Below are 18,940 nucleotides of genomic sequence, written 5' to 3'. Positions count from 1 at the left end.
GCCCTAGACTTCCCCACCCCTGCTCTAAGGCGGTTGAGCGACTTCCAGATAGGCTATCGGCTAGTCTCTTCTTCACGCTAATGTTCGGGATTGAGGTGGAGGTCACGGCTAAGTGACTAGCAAGACGCGTAGTTTCAGCGGACTGGTTGAGAGGCTGCACTGAGTGTAAGAAGCTATTATTACTTACTTAACATCAGGTGTGTCGCCTGCTCGTTTGCTCGCCATTTTTATTTAAAAAAAAAAACAAAAGCTACTATTAAAAAATATATTGTAAAAGTCCTCCATTAGCTCATTGCAATGTCCATGACCCATAAATTGAGTGCGATAACTTTCTGCGTCGCGTTAAAGTACGTCAACACAATAATTTCTTTGTTTCGTGCAAACTGTGTACCTACATGTGCATGTATGCAGTGCATTCACGATACACCAAACACTCGAGATATGTAAATCATTTCCTTTTACTTCCTGGTCATTGTTTTGACTGGCTGAACTCATATTATTTTTAATTTTGTTAATGCGTTATTTAATTACTATTCATAATAATATCTATTATACGAAAGTGTATCTGTCTGTAGGTTAGCTTATCACACTCATCCGTTTAACCGATTTTGACGGAATTTGGTAGAGAGATACTTTAGTTTATTTATTAGCCTCAAGATGTGCTCGCAACACATATTATGTATAATGCGCGACAGGCCGAGATGGCAATCAGGGTATGAGGCGGCGAGACGCCCCGCACACCCGCACGTCACCCGCGCTCGCCCGCACTGGGTTAGCTCGGGGGCTGTGCGCGGCGTTCCTCCCCGATTGTCATCTCGACCTGTCGCACACGATAAAATGTTCAATCATAAAAAATTGATACAGATTCGTTCGCATCGAACAGATCTATAAAATCCTACTGACGCGGACGGTAGCAGAGGTCGGTGCTGACTTTACTTGGGTTTTTAGTGCACGCTTGATACTCGCATTTTAGTGCACTCACTTGCATTTCGGCCGAAAAATTACTCTTGCGGCTCCTGTGAATCTTGCGGCTGCGTGCAGTTTTTTTATAGATCTATTTTCACTGCATTACCTACTAGAGAAAAATTATGGAACGATGGCACAACTCCAAATAATGCCCTAATGAAAATGCTTGTGAGTTGTGCTCATCTTACAGATGGCATCTTGGTCGCGCTTCATTGTTCTAATATAAATTGGAACAGTTTTGGAACTATGCCAACTCTTCCCAGACTTCAAACATCGTCATTGCGTCACAGGATGTTACGATTCAAAACTCATCTCCATACAAAATGCTTTTTCTAGAAGTACATCTGTTTTCAAGTACAAGTGCTTAGGTATCTTTGTCATAAGTTCCTCGTCATATCCTGTTCAATTTCCCCTTATTCGACTGAGCTGTCATGTAACGCGGTACCTACACTCGTTACTCGGGAGATATTTGCAGTCAAAGCTACCTGTGTTTTGTAGACCCGAACTATTGTCTATCTCCTCGTCTCTCTATAATGATGATGAACTTCTGCTACAGCTGTGTCGGTGACAAATGTGACAATCTGGTGCTGCTAAACCCAATACATGAACTGTATTATAGTTTAGCAGCACTAGATTGTCACATGCTGTCACCGACACAGCTGTAACAGAAGTTTATCATCAACTGATAGACGTCCATTACTGGACTTAGGTCTATTGTAGGGACTTCCACTCGTCACGGTCTTGCGCTGCGATGCCTGATTCGTTTAATATCGTCGGTCCACCTAGTGGGGGATCTTCATACGCTGCGCTTGCCGTTGCGAGCTCACCATCCCAGGAACCTGGAACTCCAACATCAATCGATTTTTTGAACTATGTGCCCATTGCCATTTCAGCTTTGCAACACGCTGAGCTATGTCGGGTACTGTAGTTCTTCTACGGATCTCCTCATTTCTGAATTGATCACGTAGAGAGTCTCCAAGCATAGCTCTCCATTGCCCGCTGAGTGACTCAGGGCTTTCTAATAAGGAGATACCTTATTAGAAATAACCATCGCGGTGCCAGCTCAAGCTAACAAAAACCAATTTGTTTCCAGGTGACATTCAACAAGCGCAAATTCGGGGTGATGAAGAAAGCGTACGAGCTGAGCGTGCTCTGCGACTGCGAGATCGCTCTTATCATCTTCAGCTCAAACAACAAACTCTACCAGTATGCCAGCACGGATATGGACAAGGTAAGCATCTTTTTTTAAATAAAAATAGCGAGCAAACGAGCAGTCGGGTAACCTGTTCTTAAGTGATTTTCAGCTGCAGCACCAGAGGAACCGCCTATGCGTTGCCGGCCTTTCAGGAATTTGTTGGTCCGTCCCTTGAATGACCCCATGTTGTAATCTAATGGGAACATCACCGAAGGGAGTTGATGATGGCAGTTCCTCTGGTGCTGCAAATGTTCATGGACGGCGGTAAGCACTTAACTCAGGTTAGGACCCGCCTGCTCGTTTGCTCGCTATCTATATTAAAAGTAAAAATGCTATCATTTTAGGTTAATTTGCTTCATCATTGTAGTCAATGTTAAAATAGCTATCATAGGAACGTAATAATCACAATTTCCGTGCCAGCCCAGCAGAATAAGCAACGTGTGAAAAACACTCGCAATCTAAGATCTCAAATGATTTTTTTATTTTTTATTCAGATACAAGTTAGCCCTTGACTGCAATCTCATCTGGTGGTAAGTGATGATGCAGTCTAAGATGATAGCGGGCTGACCTGGAAGGGGTATGGCAGTTTTTATTAAACCCAAACCCCTTTGGTTTCAACACGGTATCGTACCGGAACGCTAAATTGCTTGGCGGCACGGCTTTGCCGGTAGGGTGGTAACTAGCTACGGCCGAAGCCTCCCACCAGACCAGACCAGAAATTTAGAAATTATAAAATTCCAAACCCCTGCCAGGAATCGAACCCGGGACCTCCCACTAATAATACCACAGCGCTCACCACTGCGCCAGGGAGGTCGTGATGATTTCCCACATCCCTAATGTTTCCCCCCGTTTTGCAGGTGTTACTGAAATACACGGAATACAACGAACCGCATGAGTCGCTGACGAACCGGAACATCATCGAGGTACACGAAGTACGGCGTCATCTGTGTGCCCGTGATCGCAATGCAATGTCCATGCAAACTTGACTTACCCCGCTAACCGCGTGCTTTTACTCACAAAACTTCCTTAATACAAACATCTGTTACTAAAACACAAAAATATTAAGTCCACTTGTAATAGACACTAATCGAGTACCTATCCCTTTAGAAAATAGCAAAATATCCAATCGATGTTGTACCAAAAATCACTTTAATTATTATAGTCGTAAGAATAGATGAACACATCCTATACCAACAAACAGCATGCCCGTTTATTTCCTGTTAGAAAAAAAATACGTAAAATACCAGACGCCGAGTTTTATACTAACAGTTTATGACCACCCTAAATATTTATGTTATTTTTTCCTTGTGCAGCATGGGTTTTATAAATATTTTTGTGTTTATTTGAATTAAGCGCGCCTACCTGACTCCGAGATGCGATACAAGGGTAAAGTCAGTGTTGTATACCATTGCATTCGACACAACACACAAATGTACGCTAAAAAGTTTTCACGTATATACCTTAGCAACTAGATATCGCTTCGTAGTTTTGTATTAGCACTTGATTTACCCTCCACTACATGCTATACTGGTAGAACCTCGACAGGGTCGATTAATATTTCAAACTGGATTGAAAGTCGAGTTAGAAACTAACAGTAACCGCACAGTAACAGTGTGTATAGAGGGTGATTCTAATATTTAACTCGAGTTTAAATTGCATGCGATCTGCGTAGAGTAATTTTATACTTTGGGCTCGTCAAGCCACCTGAGCTGGTTTCGCTGACACTTACAGGCACTCACGAAGAAGGAGCATAAGAACGGAGTGATGTCGCCAGACAGCCCCGAGGCGGAACCCGAGTACAACCTGACACCACGGACCGAGGCCAAGTATTCAAAGATTGACGAGGAATTCCAAATGATGATGCAGCGCAACCAACTGAACGGCAGCAGGGTCGGAGTGGGCGTGACCGGGAGCAACTACAACCTTCCCGTGAGCGTGCCGGTGGGGAGCTACGAACAGTCACTATTGCAAGCCAGTCCACAGATGCACACTTCTATCAGTCCACGGCCCTCCTCTTCAGAAACCGATTCAGGTAACTAAAAAACTTGAAAATTTATTGTTTATTTTTTGTTAGTTTATGTATTGTTTCAAATTGTAGAACTAATCTTAATTCGTTAATGGACAGGCCAAATTTTAAGATGATCGGTTCAGCGGTTAAATATAACAAAATTCAACAACAAGCAAACTTCGGCGTTCATTATACGCTTCGGCTATGAATATCGGTATTAGTTCCCAAACAGTTGTCAATTAAACTAAAAATCGGTCAAGTACGAGTCTGACTCGCATACGAAAGGTTCCTACCAATCGTACAAAAAATAAGACTTTATTTGTTTAGCGTTCATGACGGCCATTTTGAATTTTTTATTATTTGTTGTTAAAGCGGCAATAGAAATACATTCTGTGAAAATTGCTGCTCTCTACCTCTACCGTTCACGAGATACAAGCCGCTGACAGACTGACGAACAGACAGCGGAGTCATAGTAATAGTGTCCCGTTGGCACCCTTCGGCTGCGGAACCCTAAAAAGAACTGACGAATAAACCTTATCCAAATATATAAAAGGAAAAGGTAACTGACTGACTGACTGACTGACTGATCTATCAACGCACAACTCAAACTACTGGATGGATCGGGCTGAAATTTGGCATGCAGATAGATAGATGTAGGCATCCGCTAAGAAAGGATTTTTCGCGAGCATAAGCTACTAAGTTATAATATGTTGCCAATTTTTATCGCATAAAATCTATCAACTCCTTATTATCTATTCATCGATAAAAATTGCTTGTTGATCAATTAGGTGTCAACGTTTAGTTTTGAGAAATGCAATGTTTGCAATATTATCGAATCGAATAATAATTATGAAGGTTTTCAGTTCATGTTTTATCTATTCGATATTTTTATTTTAATCTAAAGAACTTGACCTAGTATTTTTTTAATCCTTTATTTTATGACAGCTCCATCCATCTGTACGAGATTAAAAGCCAGTCTAAAACTAATCTGAAAATCAATCAATATTTCTAGTTGAAAGCCTTGTACCTACATAACTTATAAGATTCTTTTCTATGATTAAAATTACTCAGAATAATTAATTTGTTCAACTCTTCCGTAAAAATACGTGGAATAGAAAGCTTTAAAATTCATGAACTCTGAAAAACTTTGAGTTAGTATTTACCAACGTGTGTAATGGCGAATTGTATCCTCAAAGTAACTCTAACGGCGGTTACGCACTCATCCGATCCGAGTCCGTGAAAATACGTTTCTTTTTGTTTTGTATGGGAGCTTATGACAATATATGTCGTAGATAATCGCTGGTATTCACGGATGACGGATAGGACTCGGATAACTGAATTGCAGTGCGTAATCGCCGTAAAGCGTGATTTTTTAAAAATGAAATTTATTGATTGAAACTTTGATGTTTGAACCTTTAGTGATTTTTTCAAAATTCTTTTATTCTCTTCCAGTTTACCCCAGTGGCGGAATGCTAGAGATGTCAAATGGTTACCCCGGATCTGCGTCGCCGCTAGGCGCCGGCTGTACCCCCTCGCCTTCCCCCGGACCAGCACCGTCGCCGCACCGACATCCGCACAAATCGCACGCACACGCACCGCCCCCGCACCACTCACCCCGGAACAACTTGCGCGTCGTCATACCCAGTTCAATGCCACCACCACAGGATGATATATCGTATGCTGGAGAGGTGAGTAACATGTCTTGTATCTAGCCTCAGTTCAGCTTTATAGGAAGACTAGTTTATGCTCGCGACTTCGTCCGCGTGGACTACACAAATTTCAAACCACTATTTCACCCCCCTTAGGGATTGCATTTCCTAAAATCCTTTCTTAACGGATGCCTACGTCATAATAGCTATCTGCATGCCACATTTCAGCCCGATCCGTCCAGTAGTTTGAGCTGTGCATTGATAGATCAGTCGTCGAGAATCATCTAGTTAAAAATAAATACTACTACTAGTCGTTACTTATTAAAGTGTACTTTTTCTAGACGCCACTAAGCTACTCAGGACTCGGCAACTTCGGCGGCCCACAGGACTTCAGCATGAGCTCCGACATCGGCATCGGGCTGTCGTGGGGCGCGCACCAGCTGCAGACTCTACAGCACAACAGGTACATGTCTGTGATCAATTTTATATACCTATTAGCTTCTCTCATCTTCATTTCATTAAAACTTACTCGATTACACCTGTTAGTTTTACTTACATAAATAGCTTACATAAGGCCGCGATTACATCTGTAAGTTTTACAGGTGTAACACCCTGCTAGACACCCCCTTAAATTTAATAAATTGTTAAAGTTCAAGTGTCTGGCAGCGGTTTGCTACGATACTAATTGATTTCTAATATACTTTGACGTAATATTTTTTACACCTTTGTTACCTGTTATCTGCCAAAGCCACCATGATCCAAACTTCATAGTCGCGGATCGTTCCTCTCTGTGTTGGGGACAATACGCAGAGAAACTTTCAGCTGTTATAAAATAAACGGCCCTCGCGCTTTCTCTCTATAAGTAGCTTACGTAATTAATTGTCAACTGTGTTTAACTTACATTATTTTTGTCGTAAGTTAATCATGCGAACTACTTACGTGAGTAAAACTTACAGGTGTATCCGCGGTCTGCCATTAACGCTTAGTTAGGTACTATTATGTTATTTTTTTATTGCGAGATAGGCTATCGCTTGATGACAATCATGCTTAATAAAAAGCAATGATGAGGTCTAGGTTGGAGCGCGCCAGCTCAGAAGATACCTATTCACTCTTGCCTTGAACGTATTTAGGTTATATGTGGCATGAAAAATCTACAGTCTAAGTAGATTTACTAAACTAATTATATTAAAAGAAAAAAAATTAGATCATAAGCGGTCATAGTTTTTATTGAAAATATATATATTATTGAGAATTTTTATGAATTTTTTGAAAATCGTTTCAAAGTTAAGGGCCTAAGTTTTAGCGACAACCTACATTCAATATCTTAATTTTTTTCAGAGGTTTGTAGCTTACGTTGTTGAGTCAGTCAGTTTTTCCTTTTATACATTATTATTTGTATATACTTAATGTGTTGTCTGCCAATCCGCACTTGGCCAGCGTGGTAGACTATGGCCAAAACCCTTCTCATCCTGAGAGGAGACCTGTGCTCTGTAGTGAGCCGGTGATGGGTTGATCATGATGATGATGATACTTAATGTGTAGATATTTGTCAAAATTTTGAGTCATTCAATTATACCTACTTTGCCTCTTCGTTTTTAAACGATTTCTTTTTATTAATTATTGTTGACAAAAAGTTAACCTTCGGGAAAAGGTTCGTGAGTCACTCAATTAACTTTGCGTAAATTACAAATTACAATAGACCGATCTAGTACAAAGCGTTATCTAATCAATAGGTTTTACCATTTTTATTACTTCCTTTGATTTGAAAAATAATACGAATAGGGAACTTTTTCTTTCTCTTTTTTTCTTTAAGACTACGAGTACAAACCTTGTTGAACTAAGATAAATTCAACAATAAACATTACTACCTACTGTATAATCTACTTGTTTGAAATACAATACTGAATAATCTACTTGTTTTTCGGCGTTTATTATTATTATTATTTAATAAATAATAATAATAAACGCCAAAAACAAATAGACTATTCAAACAAGACCATACTTAAAGAAGTACCGTGAATTCTTTGATTTTCCGGGATAAAAAGTAGCTTGTCACTGTCTAGGTATTTAACTTTAGGTACCCATGCAAAAATCTATAGCAAATATCACATCGATCTGTAGCTCCGTTGCGAAAACCAATAAACTGACAAACAAACACGTTTTCGCATTTATAAAATTAAAAAAAAAACAAAAAATAAGCTCCGCCGAGACAGCTATTCGCGCTGCCGTGACCAGGATTCGAACCTGGGTTACTACGGCCACAACGTAGGGTCCTAACCACTAGACGATCACGGCTACCGGAGCAGTTGGTATAACCTCCGAATTTAACACTTACTTCCATCAACGTCAGTTTCCATTTCACGCTCGACCGGCCCCGTATTCATCAATTGATCATTAAATGGCGTGAAATTTCGCCAATTGAATTAATTCTTAGAAACTCTCAAACTTAAACATTTTTTCATTCACATAATAGACGAAAATTAGGTTTTATTATGTCAATAATATTACAATCATAGATGTAAGTAAGTGGTAGACGCGTGTACCCAATATTCCGTTGTGTTATTTATTAAGTAGAATCGGTAAGTTTTCAAAACTACATTCAGGTTAGAGATACATTTATTTAATTTTTGTATACAAAACTTCTCAACAAGTTATGGTCTATTCCAAAAGAGCGAATTTAAAATAATTCAAAATATTTAGATGATTATTATCGTCCAAATATTTTGAATTTTATATAAGGGATCAGCCTCAATGCAGCCTCAATAGTCCGTTTTGAAAATGGCGTTCAAAATCAACTGCATCATCACTTACCACCAGGTGAGATTGCAGTCAAGGGCTAACTTGTATCTGAATAAAAAAAAAAAATACAGATATAAATTGTTTTGGATTTGCAGATTAATATCTTCTGCCATGCTTCCCAAAATTGCATTTACACTGGAATTCATAGTCAAGATAGGCGTTTCTTAAGAGGACGATTCAAACGACATGTGTCATATTCAACCTTTATGCAATGCATTAAGGTTGTGTATGACAATGTCGTCTGAATCGTCGTCTAAAGAAGCTCCTATCTTGACTATGAATTCCCATGTTACTCGCTTGGTGTTGACGCTCAAGGTTATCCGATATACTTAAAGTATGTTTTTATTAAAATCATCTATTGTCTAATCTAAAGACTATTTGAATATATACCTAGCCTGGTCTATTTCCATTGTACACTAATTACTAGCATAGTAGCTGAATATAAATATTGGTAGGTACTCCTCAAGTCGTCCAAGCAGCGTTAACCAGAAGCGTTGCAAAGCGCGTTACGCACGAGTAAGCTGCACTCAGTTTCGTGCTTGGCAACAAAAAAATAGGTAGCGAAAACACCGCGTAAATCTCATTTATTTCCACGTTCGTAGCAAAAAGTCTCAATCTACTTAAGATTATATTTGTTAGCAGATACGTTAGCAACAATCTTAACATTTACGTCGGAAAATAATCAATCTACTTGTAATTTGTAGATAAGTTACAGTCCATACATACGAAATGACTTCTCACGCTCCATTTTAACTCTATGGTTCTACTGTCATGCCAAAGGTACGGTTCACCTTTAAAATAAGGACTAAAATCGTATTTTTGATTATATTTAATTAAATTTAGAGCCTCAAATAGCTCAACCGGTAAAGGAGTGGACTGAAAACCGAAAGGTCGACGGTTCAAACCCCGCCCGTTGCACTATTGTCGTACCTACTCCTAGCACAAGCTTGACGCTTAGTTGGAGAGGTAAAGGGAATATTAGTCATTTAACATGGCTAATATTCTTTTAAAAACAAAAAAAAAAAAATATTTTGTCAAAAAAGACTAGGTACTCAATTTTAGACAAATAACAACTAGGTAAGTTGCTAATTACCTTAGACAGATTACAGATAGATTAATTATATTATTAATTCGGCCGTTAGTCTTTAGTGGCCGTTAGTTAAAAGAAACAAACAACACTATCAATCCATTTCAGCGTTTAAACTTTAAACTATTGTGAGGAATATCCTTATTAATATAAATGTATCAGGGTTTCGTTCACGTGTTTGTCGGAGTATGCCCGCCAAGGAGTCTGTCAGTCAGGCTCCTTGGCGCCGCGTCGCGAGCAGAGGCCCATTGAAACCCTGGGGGGTTCAAAACAAGTCGGGCATACTCCGACAAACACGTGAGTCAAGACGTCATACACAATAGGATCATTCCATGTTAACAATAACATGAAGTCATTAGTTAAGAGCTTACTTTAGTACATATAGTATAGTATAGTAAAACATATTTTAATGAATTTAACCAATTACTAACTCTTTTTTTCTCTAAACTCCAGTTCACCTTACAGCAGCAGTCTACCCGTGCTGGGCGGGGGGACGCCGCCACCCGCCGGCTCGCCGAATAGCGTAAAGATCAAAGCGGAGCCTGTGTCACCTCCTCGAGCCCCCGACCACTTGCATCGAGGGCCCCCGGCCGCGCCTCAGCCCGCTCACTTGTCCGGTGCCATTGATGGTAAGTACGGTAAGTGACAATCTCAACACGATCTATTACTAATACTATAAAGCAGAGCCCGTGCCATCTCCTCGAGCGCCTGGCCACTTGCATCGAGGGCCCCCGGCCGCGCCTCAGCCCGCTCACTTGTCCGGTGCCATTGATGGTAAGTACGGTTAGTGACAATCTCAACATAATCTATTACGAACATTACAAAGCGGAGCCCGTGTCACCTCCCCGAGCGCCTGACCCCTTGCATCAAGGGCCCCGGCCGCGCCTCAGTCCTGTAACTTATCGGGTGACATTGATGGTAAGTATGGTAAGTGACAATCTCAACACAATCTATTACTAATACTATATAGCAGAGCCCGTGCCATCTCCTCGAGCGCCTGACCACTTGCATCGAGGGTCGCCGGCCGACTGAACTTATTTCAAAAATTCTTTCGACATGAAAGGTACATTATTCCATAAACATAGGCTATATTTTTCATAGACATAGGCATTATTCCATAGACAATTTATCAGGTCAGTTAGAAAAAATAATGTGTCGGCCTTCATTAAATGTTCTTGCTTCACTCTGTTATCTCTAACAAATAGATTTTGATATAGAGTGCAAATTTTATTATAATTATTAGACTACCCACCTTTGTAATGATAATAATTACCGACAATAAGCTTATGACTCCACACAGCTGCATGGTATACTATGGTAACTCTTTCACCAGTAACAGTGTCAAACTCTGGAATTCACTCCCAGCTGGAATACGTCAGGCGAAATCCTTAAACTCCTTCAAAAATCGTTTGAAGAACTATTATTTATCTATGTAAACAGAATTATGTAGTATATTATAGAGATATATATATAGATATATATATTTATATATATTTGTGTATTATTAGAATGTACTGTGTATGTAGTCTAATTTATAATAATATAATATACCTAGGGCCATTTTCGGCTGCCGCACCAACCCGTGCTTTCGTGATTCCTTTCGTCAAAGGTTGCCTGGAAGAGATCGCTTTAGCGATAAGGCCGCCTTTGCATGCTACAGCTATTAGATTAAGATCCTGTATTGTGTTTTTTCAATGTTTACTTTGTGTTGTGTGCAATAAAGTGTAAAATAAATAAATAAATAAATAATTATTGAGTCCTTTAACTAGTAGTTCCATTTATTTCCGATCTTTCTATCATTAACAATAATTTCAGACAAAAATTCCTGATTTTGACTAACGTTCTTAAACATTAGTTTATTTTTCAGGATCGGTAACGTCAAGTAACATGGGGTCGCCGGCCGGGCAGGACATGCGGCACGCCAACACCGTCCCACTAGACTACGAGCAGCCCCACACCAAGCGGCCGAGGATCGACGGCTGGGCCACATAGCTAGGCTATGAGGCCTTCGGTTCCTACCCGAGGCCCCTCCACCCGCACTGCTAGGCGCCCAGCCACCTCCAGGCCCCGAAACGTGGCAAACTCCTCCATCGAGCTTTCGGTACTATACCGTCCTGGTCTACACAAAATGCTCTTTTCCGCAGCATATTTAACTAGGTACAGAATTTATATAGAGTTGAACAAGGTGCTTTGAAAAGTATGGCACGGTCTTCAGTGGTATTAGAAAACGGATTCAGTCAGGAAAAGGGCAGACTAGTGCTATTTACTCTCCCTTACAAACCCTAATCTCCCTTAGATGTTGGCTAAATGTTCATATTCACAGTACCCTTCTATGATACGTAATTATATAATGTAATATTGCACGTACGAGTACACTAAAGATTAAGGGTTAATGTTTAAAATTAAGTACAATGTTGTATAATAATAGATGCAAACCTGATCAACTTTGAACGTATCTATGAGATAGATAGATTTCTAATTACCCTTGTACATAGCGAAGTTATATGTGCAATCCGTGCCATTATCTGTTTAGCTTATAGTCGATTAGTGGTAGAATATAATTACGCAAGTTGTTCTGAAGTTTGGTGCGTGAACAATCAGCCGGAGGAAATGTGCATTATAGACCACTGTAATAAACTAGTGCAAGTGCGTTTTAAGACTATAACAAAAACGACTGTTGACTTTGTGTTAGTGTTTTAAAGTTTTTTTGTGCCATTTTAATATATCATTAGTGTGACATCCGAACTTTGAATCTTTGTAAATTAAGTAAGCGTAGAGTCATCACAGAAGATAATAAGTTATGTATTGGATATTGTACTTTATCTATTGACGTATTTATACATGAGAATCATAATAATATTTACATAATATGTATACACGTCCCGTTAGGAACGAATGTTATGTAATGTAAGTAGGTAATGTTAGCTAGAGTCGACTATATAAAGGTACCACACGAAGCTTTAAAATTCTTATGATAACACTCGCACTCTAAGCAGTCTTGTAAGTAAAAAACACAATTTACATTATCATTTAGGACTCTAAAATATTCTACAAGTCATCATTCGGCAATTTATATTACAATAAAATATAAATGTAATTTAATTATCACGGTGAAACAAAATCACTCAAAAATTAATTTAGAGCACGTGCGAGCGTATCTCATTTCCCAGACCAAAAATGAAGTCAATTTTGAATATCGTAAATTGTAAAACAGTACTTCTAAAGTACCCACGATAGTATATTTAGTGGCTATAATTGGTTACTAGTAAAAGAAAAGCTTGTTGTTAGTAAATTATTATTTTGTTAATGTGATCTGAAGTGTTGCATTAGAAATCCTGTCTGCATCAAATGTAACCTCTGCAAAGAACTATAATACTAAATGTAATGTTCTCAGCTTTAATCATACACAGAAATATATTTATCACTAAAAGTCATAACATATTTTCGTAAAGCACTATAAAATCACATGACGCCCTATTTTTAGATACTATTGTATATTCACAATAAAATATCGATTTTTGTTGTAAATCAGGAACAAATAATAATATCTCCTAAAAAAAGCTTTTGTTACCCAACTGTGAATTTTCAATTTTCATGGCCCCTTTTATTTCGTACCATTTTAACTGTAGATCGATTCTTGACTTTCTATACAATTTGAAATCCATAGGTACAACCCGTTTACTAAAAGAATGGACCTGGCGTCGATCAAAAATAAAAATAAAAATGAAAAACTCAAGTGGCAGACAAAAATTCGTAGTACGTGTATCAGTGACAAAGATGCGAACATACACGTACTACGAATTTTTGTCTGCCACTTGTTGAGTTTTTAACTTTTTTAATTTTTAATCGACGCCAGGTCCATTCTTTTAGTAAACGGGTTGTAATGAAATGAAATGAAATGAAATGAAATGAAATGAAATGAAAATCTTTTTTTGGCTGGCTTTTTTCCTGGCTTTAAAGGTGACGTAGCTTCCCTCCTTTGAAAATTGCTAATGGCATTGATTTTAGTCAACTATCGAATTCCTTACTTAACCTAATACGTGAATGCTTTTACATAAGCTGTTGTTGAAATCAAGTCAAAATCAACTGAAAATCAACTTTTCACAGATATATTTTTGGAATAGAAAACTGCTTATATATTTTTTTGATGGCTTAGTTAATGTTGTCAATTACATACTTAATACATACCTACATTAAATAAAATTTTCACATAAAAACAACATTCACTGCTAAAATAAAATTAATATAATCAATTTATCTGTAATCTGTCAACAAGTTACTTAGCAAAGTTGTTATTTGTTAAAAACAAATTCAACACAAATTATGACAAAATACTTATTTAACAACGTTGCTAAGTAATTTATCGACAAATTACAAATAGATTTATTATTATTAATTTGGTCATTTAGTGATGAAAAAATGATAAGCTGTTTGTAATCACAGTTCGTAATTAAATATAGAGTATTATACATAGATCTATACCACACTCGCAAAAGTTCAAATTTTAAATATTTAATATTCTTATAACTGGCATTTGTAGACTAAATCATATATATTCAAGTATTAGGTTACCTTTCCCCTCATATCTTCTCACTGTAGATGCCTTACTCACAGTGCCTAAATGTACCATAATAATATATACCTAATTTGTATCATACATATAGATTTTTTGCATCGACTTTTTCACATCCTTATATTTATAAGTATTTACAAACTATAAACAAATATTATTACTTATTACAAACCTTAAAGAGTTGCGACTGAAAAACTGGCACTCTAAAAACAGTGTTTCAATTGCAAGAATAATATTATTATGAAAATTGTACAAAATGTACAGTTGCAAATACCTTTAGTGTTAGTAGGTATGATACGTCATAGTCAGTTATTCGCCAACTGTACACGGATCGTTGGATAGAATAAAACCAATGTATATGTAGCTATATATTATAAAAAATATTAAAGATATTGTTACTGTTTACCTAATGTACCGAGCACTGTAATTAAAGTAACAAAATTATGTAATCCTTCACATCACAGTGACAAAATGTTGAATGTATATTTGTTAAAATTTGTACAGGGAGGTAACCAATTTGAAGTTCAAAAGTCTGAACGAAGAAAAATGTATTTTCGCATTGTAAAATATTATACACAACTAGTATGTAATACGAATTAATATTTTAATACTGGAGCATAATAATGAATGTTGTCCCTTGTTTGAGGGAGTATACATAATATTAGTACACCGTATATAATAGGTATGTGTAGTATAAAAAGTCTAAATTGTGATGTGATAACATTACATTACAATGCACTGTTACAAAATTCTTGTTTTTTATCAAATTCTAAAGTTGCGTTATGTCCATTTTATGCTGAAATCACATAACAGGACACAATGAACTCTTCGGTACGGTTAATATGAGATTTTACATCTAGAGGTTCATTAATTTTACTTTGACGTTCAACTGTCTAGAATCTAGACAGTTGAACGTCAAAGTAAAATTAATGAACCTTAAAAATATGGTTTTAAACCTCACGTTCGCCCAAACATTACATCATGTGCTCCAAAGAAAGCCTTGCCTAAGTAAATAAAAATAGGTAGACCTGAACGCATATATTTTACTCTGACACTATTGTAATGTGACGCTCGAAATCTGTCATCGTTGGCGAGATGTAAAATCTTATTCGAACCCTACAGAATCCTGAGATTTCGCTGAAACTCGCGGGACGGGATGTGCGACTAGCGTTAGATCGTTTTCGATCGTTTGTTCCTACAACTTTGTTCTAGGTAAGCAATATTTCTAGATGTGGCACAATGTTTTTTTTTCAAAGAATAATATTTTGTGATAATAGGGTGGCGAGAAAAGTAACTGTAAAGCTTCGTATTCATATTTTCAGCATCCTAGGCAGAGTCACTTCCACTTAGGGCTGTCAAGCTATGCGGAGTGTGCACTGTGCGAGCCAATGATATTATTATTATGCTTACCTTAAATATGTTATGTTCATATCACTGGCGTAATAAAATCCACTCTCGGACAAACCGCAAGAGAAAAAAGAGATAGTTTTAAGTAGATATTCACTTTAGACACGTATGTAACGAATCTACTTCTTTTTTTAAAGAATAGATTTATATTATTTTTATTATTATATCATTGGTAGTAGTATGTGTATACGAAGCTAGAGTTAATTCAAATCTATCGACTTGCCTGGAAATCTCGCCCTTTATTTTGGAATATCTAAATATGGAATCGCCACAAATTGCTTACTTTAGATGCAATTAAAATAAGGTTCCTTTTAATACTTTTGTGTGCTTTCCCTTTTCGAAATTTGCTCAACTGTTGGCATTTGGCCGTTTAAAATAATTATTGTGTGCAATTTGATACATTAAAATCTATGTAGGTACCTAATTACTTACCCATAGACCTACTTATCATAGACGTTAAGGTCTAAAGTTGATTTTTGAAATCGATCTGCTATTGTTTCAATGTTTTCGAAACTATTGAAATCGAATAGAGAGCTTGATCGAAAAACTAATATTGATTTTCAATTAATAAAACACAACGCCTTCACTTTGCATTAAACTATTATTTTATAAAATACCTATTGCGACTTACGAGTAAAACTTTCAGTAGGTAGGTACATAAATTTGAGAAATAACTAAGTTTGAAAACGTTATTTTCTGGAGTATAATTTTTTTTATAAGTATGAGTCCCGCAAATTGCTAATGCGCGTGGCCGCCATTTTAGAGACGTCAGCACTAGACTGAAGTTTCGAGCTGATGGTATATTTTTTCTTAAATATACGTCAAATGACCTCAAAATTACGTAATTTTGATGTTAATGAGACATGGTTCCAGCGCAATAGCAATTTGCGGGACTTCTACAATATGACTGTATTGATCAATTTAATGATCACGATAAAAAGTTTATTGGAATGTTGACATTTTATCACAAACTGTAGGTAGATTCTTATTTTGTAAGATTCAAATTTTTTCAATAGGGTCTTCGACTGTAGTGATAAAATGACGTGATTTTTTGTATAGCGGTAGTTTATGGGGCTAAAATTCATTATTAAAGGGAATAATTTTATAAAATCATGATTTTTATTTATTTTTAACACGAGCGTCAATGACGTCACAAACGACAATTTTTTTCATTTTTTAACATAAAAATAGAGTAATTTCTGCGGGAATATATTTTTTATGTTTAAAAATTTAAAAATATTTGTGTTTTACGCCATGTGACGTCATTATTAATCGCTATCCGTACAGCGTAAAGCTAATAATAAATATTTTTTTAAATGAATATTAATCATGATTTTTTTTAAATTGTTCTCTTTAATAATTAATTATTCTTGTCCCATAAACTACCACTATACAAAAAAAATCAATTCATTTTATTACTACAGTCGAAGACCCTATTGCACCCACTGATAGTTTTACTTATAATAAGGTAGGTACATATTTAAATATCTAATACACGTTGTTGTTACCTACATACCTATCACCTGAGATTGCACTTAAAATGTTGTTAATCCATAATTAGCTGTAAATGAAATTGCAGTAACCTGTTTATACATATTTTCATGTAATACTATATTATTAAGAAATAATGTGGTTAATTCTGTTGTAGACAATCTCAAAACTAAACTAAAATGACAAGTCTAATTTTATTATTTTTTGCTGTCCCTTTCATGATGCTCTCTGCGGAAAAGGATAGCATTAGAGTTACGGCTGAAATTAAAAATTATAATCAATCCTATATGTAATCTGTCGATAGATAACTTAGCAACGTTGATATTTGTCAAGAATTGCACGGTCTTTTTTGACAATTAGCAACGTCGCTAAGTAACTTATCGACAGATTATGGATAGATTGATTATTAATTTCGGCCGTTAGACCTGTCAATTTAGAGATAGTGTAAAACAGAATTAGCCACAATACTTGTCTATCAGTTTATGTTATTCAATCACTTATTATAATAAATATCTATGTCTGAGAAGACTTTGTCGATTGCACTTTTGTTATAATCTATCGACTTTCTTGTATAAAGTATCAACAGTAAGCTGGTATTGGGAGCATTATTTCCGAGGTTGTGAGCTTTGCTATCGGGAATGATTTCACTGTATAATTAATGATAATGATTATTTAAATAATTGTAAGGGCCAGCGCAGACGAGGGACTATTGTCCGCGGGAGACAAAAATCCTTCATCTTTTACTGTTTCTGTGTTTCGCCGTACCTAGTATTCATCGCGTCGTGTGCGTTAAGCGATGCAGTTTTAAGTTATTAATTTTTGTCCGCCACGGACAATAGTCCCTCGTGTACGCAGGCCATAACATTCATTTCACGCACAACTGTGTTGTGTGGTATTGTAAAAAGGGTTTGCTTCGTTTGTTTCGTAGATATATTCTACTTTTTGTGTATGTTTTACTTGTATTTATACAGCTCTGTCACAATAGCAAAGAGGTGATTCAATTTACATTATTGCATTTAAATGTTGTAGTCATAAGCGTAGAGCATCCGAAATCAGATTAGATTTCGACTTAGTATATGTTTTAATTAATAGTCCTCTCGTCCCTCCCGTGCCTCTTTGCTATTGTCTCATAGCGCTCGTGAACAACCCAGATAGATTAGGTATATGAATACATATCCTTATTGAATACTCAAGTCGATTTCACACTTATTTCTCGGTAACATCAGTTGTGCAATACATAATGTAACAATCGCTTAGGTAGGTATTAGGTATATTTTTGTTTGAATTTACAAAACGTAATGCAGAACCTGTTGTATTTTATCGATATTTTTACTGATACCGACGGGGTGCCGATGATTTTTCTAGGCGCCTCGGAGGAATTTAAGTCATAATGTATAATTATTTTTAAGAAGAGGCCGGGCCAAATATTGCATTAATTTAGGTCTAACAGCGCCTGTGGCAGCCAATTCTGCCCTGTGTATAAATGAGTATTGAAAGTAACATCTCATTGAATGAAAAATATTAATGTTAATGGACAGTGTTAGAAAATTGTTATAAATTATTTTGATGACTGTTCGAAGGATAATAAAGAGTTGGATGTCAGTGTCGTTTATTATTTCAATAATCTGTAGTAACTTGTAGCTGAATTTAAAGAAACATGATCAAGAAGAAATTCTAAGTCATATTTTGCGTAGACGAGAGACTATTGTCCGCGGAGGACAAAAGTCCCTCATTTTTTGTACGATGTTTCGCACTATTAATCCAT

The 18,940-nt window shown here is 36.8% G+C and overlaps 1 protein-coding gene and 1 non-coding gene across 15 annotated transcripts in view; one reads left to right on the top strand and one right to left on the bottom strand.

Annotated features, from left to right (window-relative positions):
* Positions 1-18,777, top strand: part of Mef2 (myocyte enhancer factor 2) — a 98,132-nt gene extending 79,355 nt beyond the window's left edge. Inside the window, exons 3-9 of one of the 14 annotated variants that reach the window (XM_034979995.2) lie at positions 2,060-2,197; positions 3,019-3,084; positions 3,905-4,193; positions 5,622-5,857; positions 6,160-6,287; positions 10,170-10,333; positions 11,572-18,777. In XM_034979995.2, coding sequence (XP_034835886.1) covers positions 2,060-2,197; positions 3,019-3,084; positions 3,905-4,193; positions 5,622-5,857; positions 6,160-6,287; positions 10,170-10,333; positions 11,572-11,696 — 1,146 coding nt within the window. In that variant the 3' untranslated portion in view covers positions 11,697-18,777. Of the gene's footprint in view, positions 1-2,059; positions 2,198-3,018; positions 3,085-3,892; positions 4,194-5,621; positions 5,858-6,159; positions 6,288-10,157; positions 10,343-11,559 lie in introns of all 14 variants that reach the window. The other 13 variants (XM_069507546.1, XM_069507508.1, XM_069507530.1 and 10 more) reach the window with 13 other exon arrangements.
* Positions 8,042-8,113, bottom strand: TRNAH-GUG (transfer RNA histidin (anticodon GUG)). The gene has a single exon. It is a non-coding gene; the product is annotated as a tRNA-His (tRNA).
* Positions 18,778-18,940: the final 163 nt, after the last annotated feature.

This window comes from Maniola hyperantus, chromosome 2, assembly GCF_902806685.2.
Source record: "Maniola hyperantus chromosome 2, iAphHyp1.2, whole genome shotgun sequence".
Classification (NCBI taxonomy): domain Eukaryota; kingdom Metazoa; phylum Arthropoda; class Insecta; order Lepidoptera; family Nymphalidae; genus Maniola; species Maniola hyperantus.
This window is presented reverse-complemented; position numbering and strand designations above follow the sequence as displayed.